This window comes from Musa acuminata, chromosome BXJ1-10, assembly GCF_036884655.1.
Source record: "Musa acuminata AAA Group cultivar baxijiao chromosome BXJ1-10, Cavendish_Baxijiao_AAA, whole genome shotgun sequence".
NCBI lineage: Eukaryota > Viridiplantae > Streptophyta > Magnoliopsida > Zingiberales > Musaceae > Musa > Musa acuminata.
In genome coordinates, this window is record NC_088336.1 from 31,856,772 (window position 1) to 31,873,833 (window position 17,062).

Here is a 17,062-nt window from a genome sequence, read left to right on the forward strand (position 1 = left end):
TAGCTCCAAAGCCAAGTTTGACTGACTGATCCAGTAACATAGATTTATGCTCCATGGCTAAATGGTTTGATCACTTAGATTTAGGGCAAATGGCTAAACAGGGAAAAGAATACAATACTTTTCAATAACATTGACACTTGTTTTGAGCATCCTGTGCAGCTGCAACAATCCTAACCAGGGAATCTTCAATGCTTTGCTTGAATTGGTGAACTGCAAAATCTCTCTTTTCCAAGCTAGAAAAAAAATTTACAGGGCAAAATTTTCAACAGAGACTTGTAATGTATCTGTTATATCAGCTATATTAACAATTGGGACTCACTTCAAAGGACCATCTTTATCAAACACTGTCAAGCTGCACCTGCTAACATCAGGAGTCTCGAAAAGTATTCAACTGGTTTACAATCATAAGCATTACAAGCAGCACAAATCTATTTTTCCATTTTGCGGTAAGATCACTCGTCAGTCTATAAATACATCAACTGAGAGCTTAAAAAATAGGTAATATCTGGTTTGGTTTATTTCGATATCCAGGAAAAGCTCATTGTTGATAAAGAACCCTCCACCACAGCAGGCAGCTCGATTGAGAAGTCCCAATTGACAGAGAACCCCTTCATGTATGATCCTTGCAGAAAGTCCCTCCATGTGTATAACAGACAAAAGTATCAGAGTGCTCAAAGACTCAGCACATCACTTTGTACATTTATGATACTAGTGTAATGCCAGATGTCACTTCTCCTCTTTCCAGTTAAATGTATCTGGTGTTTTCCGACATCAATACAGTTAAATCATGGTTTCATCAATTAGTGCCTGTACAATAGTAAGGAAACTCAGTGACCACATGAAGACAACAAAATACTACTCATATAAATAGCAACCAATGGATGGACCCCATTTTCATGCTAGAACTGATTCAGCTGTCTTTGAAGTGAATAAATCATTTGGCATTATGCCATTGTATTAACCTATTTGACCCTCTCTTCTTTTGGCTGCTAAAATCTCCTGAATTATGTTCCATAATAGCCATTCAAGTCATCTACAGGTGTTTGGAATCTTCGCATATAAACAACATCACAAACGAGGGCTTTCTGATCCAAAGATGAATGTAGGCTTTCACCATTTTCCATTTGGTTGATGAAATCTAAAGCTGAATACATGGTTTCAGCAGAATCCTTGTATTGAAATCTTGGCCTGCCCTTGGCGTATCGCTTGCTGTCCATAGTATTCTCAGCATTTAGCCTTCCCATCTGCTGCTGCAGATCAACAAGTGAATCACTTGTTACTTTTCCTTTGATACTCTTCTTAGGATCAACAAGCTTGAGTTCTAGCCTATACAATGCACATGCATCACAATTGTTGATCTCATACTCATAGAGATGCCACTCATAGTGACGCAGCGGCTGAGGATCCATATAGTAGGACCTCTTGAGTCCTCCAAATTCCTTCATCACCTGCTTCCTTGATTCATGCCAACCACGACCACTGTAATCAGGTAATGATCTTTGTTTTCTGTTCCCACTCTCAAATGCTCTTCGAGGTTTGTCAAAAAAGAGCCATTCTCTTACTGATTCACCATTTAGAACTAAAAGATCAAAGAGCTCTGCAAACACAAGTAATCATCAGTTCGAAAAAGAAAATTCATGTCAACTTGTTAAACTATCACATCACATGTATTTTAGATGTAAGTTCGTCAAATAAAACAAACATAGGAAATAAGAAAATGTGCCTGGAAGCTGGAAAAAAGTTATACATACATACCAGGCGCATTCCATGGAGATTTATTGGTTGCCGCCCCTTCACATTCTGGGATACCAACATTCTTTCCACGTGTCTTTGCAATTAAAGCCGCAAAGAGAGGACCATCCTTCAAATCAATACCACCAGGACGAAGCACTGGAGTCATACCAGGAGGTCCTTCGTTCAGTGCTAGAGTTGCATGAAAGCTGCTACAGTAGTCTTCAAACCATTCTGATCCCCTAGCAGGCCTAGGGCAGTCCCAGAGTGCACATTTCGGCCTTAGGAAAGCCGAAGGTGGAGGGCATATTGCTGGGATGAATTCTGATAAAAATGGTGTGAGATCCCCTACATCAAAACCACCAGCATTAAAACCAAGAAATACACTTTGTGGTAATTCTTGATGCGGATTGTAATGATGAAATTCAAGATTGTTGGCTTCTTCCAGGCAATGCAAAGCGGCACGCTGTGCTTCTATAGAACCGCACTTGAATTGCTGAGTCCCTAGGAATACATAATCTGGCATTTCCTGAGGAGAATATTCCTGCAGAGTAATTTAAGATTCATGAGATGAACAATCCATATTCTGCATAAGAGTTGGATAACAACATTTAAGGTCACCAAATTTGTTTAACACAACGTAAATCGTATTTAGTATGCACACTGCATTGTGATGTAATACATTAAGATATATACAATGACAGCTCTTGCTTCTCAAACTGATAAAAAAAACAAAAGTACAAACGATAGCATCATCCAACATATATCAAGTGTTTTTTAAGGTTTAGCCTTCTCAAGGAGCAACTTGAAAGAAATCCACTAAATTGTCCAAAAATATTAAAAATAAAGCAAATTAATACCAATGGCACAATAAGAGAGAACAAATAACACAAAAGTACATGAAAATCATTCAGGATGATGCTAATCCAAGACAAAAAAAAAAGCTAATCTTGATTTATTTTTTTTTTCCTCATTCAGCTCGAAGATCATTCCAAGCTAATGATGCAAAGCATTCAGTATGGCATGCATAAGTTCTGAATAAAAGAAAACAAGAAATCTGTTGTTATTAAACATTTTCCTTCCAGCACAGAGTAAATATGACATTCGTATCATTTTGTATTTTTCAACAAATATAAATGCAGGTAAATAATTCAGCGAGCTTGTGTTGGAAGCAGATCAAGTCATATTAACTCTATGTTTTTCCCGTCTTAAGCTTCATACTTGTTGAGCAGCCATTTTCAAAGTCAGAAAAGGGATTAAATTATGCGAGCCTAAAGTGGCCAACAATCTCAATAGAAAACATACCAGAAGAAAGGGTCAGCCAATAGAAACAAGGAACCAGAGTAGCAAACTAGTGGCATGATAAAGATAGATGCTGATAAAATGACTACATCTTAACATAACCATTAGATCATAACTACCGATGATGATGATGTAATATCGATAATGTACAAGGTTCATGATAAAAGGCATAGATGCTGAAGAAATTACTGTATAATTGAAAGGAACAAATGATGTCAAAACTTCATGGTGAGCCTTGACAACATACAAAAATTGCGAGTGTGAGCGTTTCCATCATGGTAAGAATGCTCCTTTTTCAATTTGAAGGGCCAGAATTGGGGTCACAGAAACAAACTCTTTATTTGACCCCTCATTGGCTCGACTCCCATGCATTTGGTTACCCTCTTTCTAGTAGTGCCAGGACCCCAAATCAGATCCTGCAACTTAATTGCCTTTTTGAGAAGTTATGACACTCAATTTTCTGAGGTTACTAATAAGTTGGATAAGAATCCTATGGCCTACAGCAGCATGTGTCATAAACAGGAATATTAGTGAACTTGCATCAGTTCTACTCTGAAGAGGCAATGACCTTGATATAAGGGTAGGTGTCTCCTGTTTTAATTAGTAGATAAGATGCAAAATTCTATAGTTCAAATTGCAGAGAAGTAAGCAAAAACTTAGCAGACGAACACTTGAAGAACATGTTAGAAGCTGTTTTAAGGCTCACAATACTTTGCAATAGAATCCATGAGAAGAAAGCAAAGTCGCATAATAAAATATATGTCCCAATAGATTATGACTAATGACTATTTAGTTAAATTTTGAAATGTTTTAGGTGCGGAAGGAAAGTTACAATGCTTGGAGGTGACCTATGGCATGCTGCACTAGTTTCACATGTACACATGACAAGGAGAAAAAAAGAGCAAAGGGTCATGAGCCCCAAAAGAAGGGAGATTCTTGTTTTCCTATTATCACAATCACTCAAAAGTAATATTGGATGGTCATAGAAAGGACAAGTACAGAGATAAGCTTTCTACAGAATTAGTGAAGCTGGAACCAAAAACTGTCAACCCCAACCCAGCGCCACTATCAATGAATAAAATGAACTGTCTATTGCAAAAACACCTTTTCCTCATTCATATTTCCATGGCATTCACCCACTCAAGCTCACCTGTACAGTGGCTTTTCATCAAACCTCAGATCAGCAGGGGCATTTATTGGAGTGGTTTTGCACTGAGTCTATTTCACATGATTTGTATGATTACAAAAGGCTTGCCCATTAAAAGTTTTCTAACCCGGGTGATTAAAAAGCTAGTTGGAAAACTTCGCCTGAAGTCCACCCTAAGCCAATCTCTTAGGTATGTTCGGAGGATGCATTCTGAGTTTGTGTTCATCTGACAGAGAAATGGGTTTTGCTGATAGCCTAGTTCAGATTGTCAGATAAATCTATGAATATGTCTCTGTTCCAGACCTTCCAACCCACAAACTATGATGTTTCACCATCGAGCTCATTTCATTGAATCTATAAGTACCTTATAACAAGCAATTCAAGAAATCTAAAAGATAGCCTCTGCTAGATAATCTCAGAGCAGAACAGTAACTCATAAAAGTTGACAGGTTTTTGATTAATCATCTACTTGATGGATTACGACTTAGCAGTAGATCAAATCACTGATTAAAGCATGATCCAAAAGCCATAAGGAAGCTCACCCCACGGAAAACAGCAACACCTCCGCTTTGAAGCTCCCCTACGTCTGGGCCAAGCACATCCAGCGGCTCATCCTTGGGATTTGCAGACGTCAGAGGCGGCTCTGCCAGCTTGCTTGTGGCATCATCGTCTTCCTCGTTCAGCTGCAGCATGCGGCGGATGTACGAGGACAGATCCGAAGGCCCGCGGCTATTCCCCTTCTCATGGCCAAAGGTAGAACAAATTTAGACTCAGCATCACAACGACATGAATCCAAAGAAGCAAAAAGGGGAAAGAGGGGGGGAGAGGAGGGAGGTTGCGGACGGGCAAGGAGGAGGCCGCGGAGGCGGCAGGGGAGGGCTCGCCGAGTTCGGCCTTCCACTCGCGGAGCAGCTGGTGGAGCTGTTCCTCGAGGACGGCGGCATCGGCGGAACGGCCCTCCTTGTGGGCCGACTGGACGTCCGCGAACATCCCCTGGAGGTCATTCACCCGGTTCTTGGCCTTCTCCCTCAACGCCCACCGCCGGTGGTGGTGATGCAGGACCGCGCCGCCGACGCCGCCGCTCCTCTTCCGCATCCCTTCCGACCGGTAGAAGTGGCGAATTCTTCGGGCCGAGATCGTCGAAAGCGAGGTTTTTTTTTTTCGGGAGAAATCTAATTTATCTTCTTCCTCTTCTTATTCCGCCAACACAAGAAGAAGACGACGAAGACTGAGGTGGTTGGATTCGTTGGACGGAGTCCACCACGTACAAGGCGGCCACTGATGGATTGATATATAACGGGAAGGAGGGAGAGAGGGAGGGAGGAAGGAAGGAATCTGGAAAAAGCGAGGGGAAATCGCGGCAAAAGCGAGACAGGAATATATTCTGCGAAAGCTCAGCGGGTGGCTCAACCAATGCTCTGCTCGCCGTTCCTACACACTTCCATGTTCATGCTCGAGCATGACCTACCAACTAGCCCGGGAGCTGACGCTCCAAAGCTCATCCTTCTGTTGTATGTTGTTGCACCTAGAAGAGTCGCCTTCGTAAAACACTATTAGTATTATTATCGTTGTTGTTGTTGTCTCTTTCTTGTTTACAGCTTAAAAGGCTCGTTACCAGTAAGTAGATGGCTGGAAATGGGCCACGGCAGGCCTCGAGCAGTTCTCTGGGGGAAATAATCGAGCACATTAGGCCCCCGTGATCAAGAAGCCCGCACCAACCATCACACCAAGACAGGCGGAGGGGTACCTTCTTCGGCCAATCTCCGCACATCATCCGACGGCATCTGCGTAGGGTGACATCGCGTTGACCCCAGAACTGTTCCCGAAGGTGCGCATTCCTTCCAAGAACCAAGAATGCGATTCAAACTGAAGACACAGGTGGACGAACCGGGAATCAAGAATGAGCGACAGCGTTCGAGAGAATACCTGCGGGAGGAGATCAGATCTTGATGTCCCGTACGCGGAGGAGGCGCGTCTCCTTGGCCGACGGAGACCCTAACCATGACCGCTCGAGCGTACTTGGCGTGGCGGCGAGCCCCGCGATGATCCATGAATGTGGATGCGGTTGGAGGACGGCCGGAGGAGCCCTCCACATAGCGGCCGGGAAGCTGGGAAGGTAAGGCAGCACGGCGGGGCGCGCGGCACGAAGAAGGCGGGTGACAGCGGAGATTCGAGGAAATATTTTAGCCCTAATTTTAATTTTTATATATAAAGACTATTTAATTTTTTATTTACAATTTCTGGTAAATTTTGTTTGATGTCTCCGTCATTTCGATCACTATAATACTCTAATAGTATTTAAAGAATATTAATTTTAATTAAAATATAAAAATTATCAACAAATTGTTCGACACTCAGGGGTCCTTTTATAAATAAGTTCTGAAGACCGTTATATCTAGAATTATTCATAATCATCGGGGTAATGTATGATATTCTCGAACTGAATTTGGGTGTTAGTATTATGTCCGTGAGTCTAATTTGCTTATTATCTGACTTAATTTAGGCTAAGAATATATAATCATACTCACATGTGATCATTTATGGGGTTTGGATGATGAACATACTAATCATATATCATCGTATAATGTAAAATTGTTACCCAAACAATTTGTTGCTTGTCGATCGCATATGGTTAATATGTCATCGGACGATTAGTGTGCCAATCATACGTTGTCACATATTGTTGACATGTCGCCTAAATAACCTATCACTTGTTAGTCGTGTATGATTGATATGGTTTTGATCGGTTGATGTGTTGATATTATCATGATAAGGTAAAATGTCCATCATGTCATTCGCCACACATCAATTTTAAATCTGCCAACATTAGTAGGCATATTGGCGTTTTCGTCCATACACACCTAACAAGGAGATATCATAGAACAAATATGGGTCCAAATATTTGGAAACGGTAGCACCACGACGAACACCAAAATCTTTGAAACCTAAAATCTAACATGGCTACCACCGTCAACAAACACGTGAATTTTGCGAGCATTATTTATGTATTTATTATTATTATTAATTAACTATTGTCATGTCAAAGTCGAGGTGGCCAACTCGGTGGAATCAAGCAGTGAAGACGAGACAAGTCATTATTTTATGAAGTCAATTCGATCAAGCTCGTAAAGCCAACGTTTACCACGTGTTACATTTCCCACCATCGCACTTATTCTATGCGTAATATTATAGGATAACGAAGAGTAAGGACTCGTGTTGCACGTGCTCCAATTCCACCTTTCCTTCTTGTTTCTGCCGATGCCTCGCCTACCCACCCCCGTCTTCATCTGATGCGAATAGAGTGAGATAATAATACACACATCACCATTGCAATATGTATTGTCGATCTTAATTGAAGTTGTTCGTAAAAAACAGAGAGGAAAAAAAAATTAAACGCATCACGAATTTGTCGAACTATTTTAATTAATTAAGAAAAATAATGATAAATCGTATTATTTTTTCTAAACAATAAATACTAACATGAGGGAGAGAGAATAAGTACTAACAATAAATACTTCCATGGCACGCTCCAGGATCCGCCACCACTCGCAAGATGACTCACGCTATAAGGACAGCGGGTCCCACGTTGTTGACGAATGACAACGCCTGAATTCTGTAGGGGCTGGACATGTGATCGTGGGTATGTGATGGAAAGGGTCACGTGCCCATATTGACGGGAAGGGTATCTCGGTTCGCACGGCATCGCGAGCGGGCGGAGGCGCTCTGAGGACGACGTCACCACGCGTCCACGACCGGCTGGCGATCGTCACACGACGTCACCCTCCTACGCGTTATAAATCGCGACACGCAGATCCCTATTCGTCTACTCCTCATCTGATCCGTCGTCTCTCGCTTTTGCTCGTCTATTTCGGTCGCCGGATATTGCTATGATGCAGCAGGCCATCCCCTTCGGCGGAGGCGGCGGCGGCGAGATCAGGAGGGCGGTGGAGGAGAACCCGGTGGTGGTGGTGGGGCGGAGCGGGTGCTGCATGGTCCACGTGGTCCGGAGGCTGCTGCATGGGCAGGGCGTGAACCCCGTGGTGTGCGAGGTGGGCGAGGACGCCGACGAGGCCGCGCTCGTGGCCGGCCTGCAGGGTGCCGACGACGACGACGACATTGACCTTGCAGCGGCGGCGCTGCCGGCAGTGTTCGTGGGCGGGAGGCTGGTGGGGGGACTGGAGCGGCTCGTGGCGGTCCACATCGCCGGCGAGCTGGTGCCCATCCTGAAGCGAGCTGGAGCCTTGTGGCTATGATTATGACGACGACGCAAATGTAAGTGAAGGAACGAAGGATTGCCTGCGCATCTGATCGAGGAGGAAGAGACGGCGGAAGCAAAAGATCTTATGGCTGGAATATGCTCTGTACCCTTTCTTCTCTGCAGCATGAATCATGGAGAATTTGTTCTATTCTCTTTCTTCTCCCTGAGGAGTCATGGAGAACATGAAATAATATCAACCTCATAATGATCATACATACCAAAATCTTAGTTGATTGAAACAAGGCAAATGTGCAATGTTCACTAGGATAGTATCACAGCAATACATTGACCATGGATCAGCTCCACAACGCCCATGAATTCTTCAGAAATCCAAGTCAACAACACACATCCTCTTCAGCTTCACCTGATCAATAGCCTCATCCAACAACACCTGCAAATGACAGTTGAACAGTGAGACAGAACAATTCACATCTGTTTTGCCGACGATCCTGCAGTTTCGCAGCCATCTAGTCCATTTGGCACTGTGATCATCTCGGTCAGGGGAAATCCAAAGAGCCTGCAGTTTCTCTTACCACCGAGAAGAACATTGTGATCGCCCTTCGAGTCTTTCTTCCAAACATGATCCGTTTCATGCACTTCTGCTGATCCACAAAGCTTCCTGGCCAAGTCATACGAAGGCATTTGCTTTTCCATGTCGTACATATCCATGCCATGAAGTGCAGGAGGACAGGGGAGCTGTGCACTTGCTTGCTGAAACATCAGAACAGAGGATGGAGATGACACTTGAGTTGAAGATGTGCATGGAGTCCCAAGGCCACTGAACTCATGAATTGATCTAACCCAACTGCTTCCTGTGCCAAGTAGGTGATTCAAGACCCTTGTGGGCATTGGTGGATGCGTTTCTTGACCTTGGAAGACCTTCTGGAGTCGTACGTATTCTCCAAAGACCTTGAATTGTGTTACGTCAATGCCCTGATAAAGGGTTCTCAAACCCATGATTTCTTGACCTTGCAAGACCCCGAGGAACCTGCAAGGTTCCTCCAAGTCGGGATATCCAACCCCATCTGCGTTCTAGGATAGTGAGTTTTATGACTGAAAGAAGTATGATTCTAATTCCACTGTAAACTTACTTGGAATTGGATGATCCAGATGGTCTGGAGGATGAGAAATTTTGGATTTCTTTGGAGCAGTTGGTGGTGGAACATCAGAAACCGAAGCCGAACCTGTTGGCTCAATATCCCAAGGAGATACCCTGTTAGCACCAGCCATATCTACCTCACCATCCCATCTCACCTGCCACATTAAGATCAATAGTTTGGAATAGAAATCGCAGTGGAACAATAATTGATATTTTGAAGCAGTAACACTAAAATAATAAGACAGTACTTACCGAAAGACATTTCCATTTTGAACCAGGCCATCTAAGAGGGTCCAGCTCACCAATCCCAGTTATCAATCCTGTGTACCTGTTAATACATTCCAAAAACTGTTATTTTGAGGATCTGTCAAAAGCCAAAATTTTTCATAGATAAGTTGATTCTGACCTTTTCTCTGCTGCATCTTCGCTGTCAATTTGCATTTTAAATCTTGTTCCAGTAGAAAATGAATGACTAAAACTCTTTGTGAACTTCCAGTAAGGAATGATGAACCCTGAGCGACTTGCCCTACAAGAATCAAAGCTTGAAACTTAGTACAGCTTCAATTGGATGCAGCACAAGAGTCTTTTTGACATTTTAGCCAATGATTTTTAATAAAGTTAGTATCAGCAGTCGAAGATGAGTGATATGTTGACAAGAATGCCATAATTTTTCAGCACCAAAAGCACAGTTGACAAGAGAACATGTTCATGATACCAAATTTTTAAGCAAGGCGATGACCAGTATAATCTTCAAACTCTTCACCAACCGAAAATTTTATCAACCAATCTACCAAGCCTATGTAACTATTAATAGCCAAGGAACTGTATACACTAATAATTGACGGTGCCTACCTATTGAGACAATAAATTCAGTTATCACCTTCTGAGAATAACTTGACAAAAAATTAAGTAAATAAGAAAGCCTCTTTGCCCGCAGCAAAAGCTACTGCTTAGCAAATTCGGTCTCAGGTAACAATCCTTTCAGGATACAGGCATGCCTGTTGCTAGTAACCAAAATTAGAACTTGGACACAAATTATTATGTCAAGATCAGCATAGAGTTATCTAAGGCCAAATTGTTGAGTCTTTTAAGCAAAACGTGACATTATAAACCTCTGGTTTATTTGTGTTTACCCACACTTATATACTCAATACAAAGGAGGAAACTCATCCCCTTCATCATCTTACTTGATAAAAACCATCTTATTTGCACACTACATCTTTTCACTGTGCCAACGAAATCCCAATGAATGCCAAAAGGCATAAACCATCTTATTTGTACACTTCTTTTCTTTTGGGAATCTTGTGACCCATCATATACTCAATCCTTGTCCTGTACTCCTTAATATAAAACACAAGACACATGAATAGAAATTTTTGGCTTAAGAAAATTTCTGCACGGCATCTATCGTTATCAACTATAAGTTCTATGAGCAATATGAAGTTATAACACAAGTATCTGAAATGTCCTTTTCTAACATTCCCTTGCAAATTTCTCCAGGCACCAGAACACTTAAAAATGCTTCAAAACATATGACATCAGACATAGCAGCAGACAAGGAAACCATGGCCAGTACAAAATTTAAACTAAAGCATTTTTCATATCAGACTAACAAAGATGTTGCAATTATCATCATTGTTCCATGCTAAATCAAGGTCACATGTTAATGCAAAAGTTGTACATGCTGCAACTTAACCTCATGCTAGATGGCAGTGCACAATGCATGTCATCAGCACATACATATTCAAACATGGATATGCAAGAGAAGAATAAATCAGGAAAGAAAAAAGAAGAAAAGAATAAAATATTTAAGTAAAAGACCAATTGCTTGATTCTGAATTTAGTTTGGTATCAGAAAAACAGTAAAATTTATCCTAACTCGACAAAGTTAGTCCAATTTTTTAGTCCGTTTGCTAACTTAGATAAATTTTCTAAGTTAGCAAAAGGAGATGAGAAAAGGGTCACTCTAGTCCACCATTATGTGGAATTTTTTGACTAGATCGTCTAAGATAAACTCCTTTGAGGATTATTTACTTATTTGACCCTTCATGTCTCTATCACAATTTGTGTCAAACCTCAACCACAAACCAAACCTCCTTGTGAGCTTCAGAACCATGTGAGGGTTTCTTAATGTTGTTGAGCCATGCGGACACTATCCCAATCAAGAAAGAAGGATAATATGTGCTGAGCCTGAATCTGCTTTGCAATGCTACTGGTGATTGTTGTCTAGTTGAACTCATGTACATAATGCTCCAAATAAATGTTAAACCTGAAATTACACATGGGCAAGGAATAATGACTCTGGTTTCCCAAGTCTTAAAAAATCATACATCCATGGAAGATGAAGACTAAAAGTACAAGTAAGTGTATGTTATTCTCATGATTATTTAATGATATGTGAGATTCAACCAAACCAGGAGAAAACTAAGGAATTGGGTTCTCGATGAATGGGGGTTCCATCACATCTTTATTTCCTGATAGAGCCAGGACCTGAGCTTGATGGGCTAATTGACTTATCAACTTTACTTGACCCAAACAACCAATCAAAATGCTTAAACTAAAATTAATAATAGTACACATCATAATGGTTCTCTCACACAAGAGCTTGACATCCTCATCATTCTATTGACAGATAACCCTTTTCTACTCGAGCCCCCTCATCATGCCCAAATATTAGATCAGCTTTGATATCAAATATTACGATCCGAACAGACTAATTGACCTATCAACTTCAATTAGCCCAAACCACTGGCCAAAATACCCAAGCTGAAGTTAATAATAGTACACTCATCAGACCCTTATAAGTCGATCTTTAGTCTTACCCACTTCTGATATAGGACTAATTTGGGTGTTCCAGATGGAGTCTCATTAACTCATATTGCAACTTAATTATACTGAAAAGCTCCTTATCAAATTATAAACATTCAATAGGTTCACATCCAGAGTTTGATTCCAAAGTGATACTTGACGTAAATTTGTACACCCATTGAAGTATGAAAGTTTTTTGTGCATACAAGACCATTTAAGTTTCAAGCATGTCTCAAAATAGTTAATTATGAGCTCAAATGTAGGAAAAATACTAAAAAATTTTGATTATAGAATGTCATGGTCAGTAATATTCATCTAGTCAACCATTCAAATCCACCAAATGGTCAATTGTCTATTTCTAGGTTCAGAGTAGTCAAACGCCGTTAGTTTGCATTTATCCCTTTCATACCTTTGTACCCTGGATATCTAAGCATTGGTAGGTTGAATTTTAAATCTTCTAAAATTTTCAGAATCATACACCCTCAGGTATTAAGACAGATGCAATGCTGAATTTAAACTAGCATACCTCGGGTCATAGTTAATGCAGAAGACCGTTCTTGCAGACACTGCATTAGCTACATCTGTGAGTTTGCCAAGATTTTTCTGACTACTAAAAGCAGCAGAATGAATGCTTCTTTTAAGTTGATCAGCCCTCCGTATACCCAACCTAAGCTCCCCATCATTGGCCCTAAATTGAAGGAAACACTGCGATGAAAATGGAAATTGCTTAAGCAGATTAATTCACCATACAGCTAAGATATGTATACCGAAGAAAGAGTACAGCATCCCCAGAGACAAGCTTTTTCTTGTTAATAAATGCACTCCATCCTGTCGTTAGCAGATGCCGACGTGGTTGTCCTAGATAAGAATTAGAAATCAATTATTCAGATAATTCTAACTACCAAAACTAGCAATCAACCATCAAGGTGAAACTGGATATATGCAATAAAAAAAAAAGTGATTGTGAGAGTGACCTAAGGAATTGAGTAAAAATTGAGTAAGCATGCAAAAATCATATTCCTTTGAGAATAATTAGGACACTGGAAGGGAGCATTCTTGGTAACATGTAATTCTAGATGAGAGATTGTTTTGTCTTAAGGAACGTTTAAGATGAGCCTCAGATGAAATCAATACATCAAATGATCAAAACATATATCACATGTCTCGAGGTTGCATTTTAGAGCCTAAAGATAAATTACATTATTGCCACTTGAAAATTCAATTTAATACTCAAACACTCAATTACTAAATAGATAAAAAAATACTGACTAAATACCACAGATTACTTTAGATAAACCATTTTGGTTTTCAGATCTTTCAAGTGATGCCCAGAAGGGAGAAACATCTTGTGAATAGGATATATTATAAAGAGCTTCAAATATGTCTGAAGTAGCACATAATGGCATCAGCTTTATTGCAGCACATAATGGCACTATCTTCTAGGAATAGAAAGGGACCAATAATGTATTTCATCAACATACCTCTGTAGATATGACGGAATCTCCACTCAGTGCCATGCAAGTCCTTAGCAACAAGCTCTTGTAACGGCCTTAGCTGATTGTAATCCTAAGCCGGAGAGAAGAGATGGGAGTCAAACTCATATGAAGCGGACAGCCAAAAGGTCCAAAACTAAGAAGTCTGTTGTCAGTACCAATTCCCCCTATTAGATTTCCAGTCTTTCAAATACTGATTTTCTGGGAAGAATCTAATGCACTCACCAGAGGAGGGAAGCAATCCTCAGCAGCTCGGCGAGGGACAGAGAAGCCTCCATGGGTGCTTGTGTCAGAAGCAGTTAGGGTCTTACAGAACATGTGTGTGGTATGCGACTTGCTGAAGCCATCGGCCTCCTCCACTCGCCTGCTTTCTACAGTCTCATCATCTCGTAGATGTTGCTCTAATTCCTGAACCAGAAAGTCTCATACTCTCACAAATCAAATGAATCAAGCAAATGTACAAACTAGATTAATATTACGACAGAGAACGGAAGTCAGTAACTACGATTGAAAAGCCAAAATTGAGTTTCCGCTTATGATCAACACCGGATGCATCGAGACTTCAAACATTCACTACCAAAGTCTAGATCGATATGACCAAAAAGTGCTCTTTTCTTGAAAACAAGACAAGTGTTAACGCCCTTAATATCAAAAGTTCAATCTTTCTTCTTCTCCGGAAGGATTACAACGATTTTCATTCGAAACAAGACTAAAAGCAGTTCACGAAGCAAAGGTTTTTGCACCGAAGCAACAAAACGACATAGCGAGCAGGACAGGGAGATGCGGACTTCCCCAAATGAGGTTCATTTCCGCATCAGAAGAACCCTAACCTTGCAATCGGCGACCAGGGAGAGCTGAGCATAAACCTCATCCGTGTCCGCCGCCGCCTACAAAAGCTACAGAATGAAGGCTGTTCTCGTGTTGATTCTGAACAAAAGAAGCTAAGAAACAGACTTGAAGTTTGACATCCACCACCCGGCAGAGAACATGGGGAGGCACATCGCTGGGCCCGAGCCAGTCACCGTCGCCGCCGGCCCCTCCGAGCTGCTCGATGTGCCCCTGCGGGAAGTAGACCACCAGGCTCGTCTTCCTGGGCAGCCATATCTGTGGCCCGGCGCAGGCGTGCCAAAGCTCCAGGCAGACCGACTCCCCACCACGACCCTCCGCCGCAGCCATCTTCCCCTCCGCCTCCTCCGCCTCTTCCTCGATGGTGTTCAGATCGATCCCCATGATCTCCCTAACCAAACCCCCCAAGGAACAAGAGACGCAAGAAGCGGGAGGAGGGAAGCCAAAATGGTGAGGCGAGGGAGGGGCACAAAAAGAAACGAAAGAAAGAAAGCAAAAGCCAGGGAGCACGCTACAGCGGAGGCAGCAAAGCAGCGTTCACGGAGCCCTTGCCCATCGTGTCGTCGTCTTCTTCTTGGTCTGTGGCGTTCTTTTATTGTCTCTTTCTCTGTGTCTCTCTCTTCCTACACCAGCATCAGCTTTGCCAAAAGCAGGGGTCAAAAGCGACCTGCTACTAACACAGGGCTGCTCTGTTCCCTCTGCTCCATTGCCCCCTCCAATCCTGCTGCAAGCTGCTGTCTCTCTCTCTCTGCACATCAATATCTTTATCTCATTACTCTTCTAAGTAATTTGTTCTAATGCTGCCGTTCCTGTTAGCAGGGCGTCAGTGTATGGTTGTGAGCCTTGAAAGCTGCAGATTAACAGATAGAGGAGAGAAGTTGGTATGCCCGTAACGTGTTTGATGGAATGTTGCTTTGTCTTTTTAACTCGCTTTTATCGGTGTGTTGCTGCTGGCGGTGGTGGCAGAGCTGCCATCATCTGCTGTTGCTGCTATTTGCTACATCTGAAGCGGTGGTGGTGGGTGGAGGCTTGCAATCGTCGATCCGTGGCTATCTTTATGTATTGAATGGTGGGGGAAATCAATGGCTGTCTGATGTTGTAATGATAAAGACGACAAGAAGTGGAGCCGTTGTGCTGCTTTTCCGGGCGCCCCTGTCCCGCTGATGCCGGGCTTCCTTTTCCTCCTCCATGGCGACGTAGCATCCCATTCGTTCCCCGATCCGATCGTGTGTGTCTTGTGCTCTGCTACCGCTCCAACTGCCCCTCGGCCTTGTCCTGCCGTGGAACGAGGGAGGGAGGCAGGGACGGAGGCCAAGGAGATAAGCTGTGAGCGTTGGCGTGTGTCATGTAAATAAAGTGATGGGGGACGACAATATGTCCTTGTTTGACTTGTGATTTTATTGCGAGTAAAAGAATGTGTTATCTATACATTTCATTCGAATCTGTCACCCGAAGAGCTAATTTTCAGATAACAAAAAGGTTTTTTCTCCCGAAGAAACATCCCATTTTTAGAATTTTTAAATCATATATTTTTACTTAATATCTGAAATATCTCCAATCATTTATGTTATAGCGTTTTCAATATAACCATAAAAAATGCTGTAACATAATCTAAAAATATAATAATATTTTTTTTAACCATATTATGATTATTTGACTTTAAAGTCGAGTTTGAATCAACTTAATTTTTCTATAAGCCGATTTCATACAATTTTATGTCAGCATTAAATCCTATAAAACTAAGTCGAGAGCATTCTCAATGAACATCAGCCTAGCCTAAGGTCTAAGTCAATCGTAAGTTGGACAAGTTGACCTAAAAAGCCAATGTCCCGAAAACACACTTAGGACTCCTTTTTATAATAGTGACTTTGAGTTACGTCTTATCATTTTGGAATAAATACAATAACATAGGACTTAATATTCAACCAAATATTTTTTAAGTACAATCTAATTGTGTACAGATCAATGCGTTTATCGTCGCATAGAACATTATGATGAATACTTTAATGATACAATCTAATTGTGTCTCCGTGACATATTAGAAAAATTATCAAATTTTATATTATGCTATAATAATTTTTTAATATTGTTGAAAAATAAATTTTGGATGTTACAGTATTTGTTTACTATGTTTTCTTAGTATTGCTGAAAATATTATAATGCAAGTGTGAAGACACTATAAACATAATATTTTTTACAAAATTTATAAAAAAAAAAAAAAAACTGCAATGTGCTTTTATATTGTATTGCCATGTTTTTCTAGCATTGCTAAAACCACTATACAGTGTAGAAATATCATATCCAGATCAATCTATTAGAAATGAAAAGGAAAAATATATTTGTGGTGTAAGAGGAAAAAAGTACTATTTAGAAACTCT

At 41.3% G+C, this 17,062-nt stretch overlaps 3 protein-coding genes across 5 annotated transcripts; 1 reads left to right on the top strand and 2 right to left on the bottom strand.

Moving 5' to 3' along the window:
* Positions 1-374: 374 nt before the first annotated feature.
* LOC103969262 (transcription factor VOZ1) lies at positions 375-6,248 on the bottom strand. Of its 2 annotated transcripts, none has more exons than XM_065088221.1 (6): positions 6,107-6,248; positions 5,796-6,018; positions 5,024-5,705; positions 4,723-4,917; positions 1,756-2,275; positions 375-1,597 (listed from the first exon to the last, which is right to left on the bottom strand). In XM_065088221.1, exons 3-6 carry the CDS (start codon positions 5,273-5,275, stop codon positions 1,005-1,007), a joined length of 1,560 nt encoding a protein of 519 aa, XP_064944293.1. In that variant the 5' UTR covers positions 5,276-5,705; positions 5,796-6,018; positions 6,107-6,248; the 3' UTR covers positions 375-1,004. The 2 variants fall into 2 exon arrangements, with proteins under 2 accessions (XP_064944293.1, XP_009381028.2); XM_009382753.3 differs by having other exon boundaries at positions 5,024-5,718.
* A 1,771-nt stretch (positions 6,249-8,019) lies between these two features.
* Positions 8,020-8,661, top strand: LOC135596219 (monothiol glutaredoxin-S3-like). Its single transcript, XM_065088223.1, has one exon. The coding sequence runs from the start codon at positions 8,068-8,070 to the stop codon at positions 8,431-8,433; it is 366 nt and encodes a 121-aa protein (XP_064944295.1). The 5' UTR covers positions 8,020-8,067; the 3' UTR covers positions 8,434-8,661.
* Positions 8,622-16,087, bottom strand: LOC103969264 (auxin response factor 2). Of its 2 annotated transcripts, none has more exons than XM_009382755.3 (11): positions 15,200-16,074; positions 14,793-15,075; positions 14,669-14,725; positions 14,064-14,246; positions 13,827-13,911; positions 13,113-13,203; positions 12,872-13,033; positions 9,944-10,063; positions 9,790-9,865; positions 9,530-9,692; positions 8,622-9,463 (listed from the first exon to the last, which is right to left on the bottom strand). In XM_009382755.3, exons 1-11 carry the CDS (start codon positions 15,238-15,240, stop codon positions 8,865-8,867), a joined length of 1,860 nt encoding a protein of 619 aa, XP_009381030.2. In that variant the 5' UTR covers positions 15,241-16,074; the 3' UTR covers positions 8,622-8,864. The 2 variants fall into 2 exon arrangements, with proteins under 2 accessions (XP_009381030.2, XP_018675074.2); XM_018819529.2 differs by having other exon boundaries at positions 9,224-9,470; positions 15,200-16,087.
* Positions 16,088-17,062: the final 975 nt, after the last annotated feature.

Coding starts and splice junctions, on each gene's coding strand:
- LOC103969262 (XM_065088221.1), bottom strand. CDS start 5,275: ATGCGGAAGAGGAGCGGCGGCGTCGGCGGCGCGGTCCTGCATCACCAC. Junction 4,918..5,023: donor CCGCGGCCTCCTCCTTGCCC/GTCCGCAACCTC, acceptor GGCCATGAGAAG/GGGAATAGCCGCGGGCCTTC. Junction 2,276..4,722: donor GTGTTGCTGTTTTCCGTGGG/GTGAGCTTCCTT, acceptor ATTACTCTGCAG/GAATATTCTCCTCAGGAAAT.
- LOC135596219 (XM_065088223.1), top strand. CDS start 8,068: ATGATGCAGCAGGCCATCCCCTTCGGCGGAGGCGGCGGCGGCGAGATC.
- LOC103969264 (XM_009382755.3), bottom strand. CDS start 15,240: ATGGGCAAGGGCTCCGTGAACGCTGCTTTGCTGCCTCCGCT. Junction 10,064..12,871: donor TGCATTAACTATGACCCGAG/GTATGCTAGTTT, acceptor TGATTCTTGTAG/GGCAAGTCGCTCAGGGTTCA. Junction 9,866..9,943: donor GAAGATGCAGCAGAGAAAAG/GTCAGAATCAAC, acceptor ATGTATTAACAG/GTACACAGGATTGATAACTG.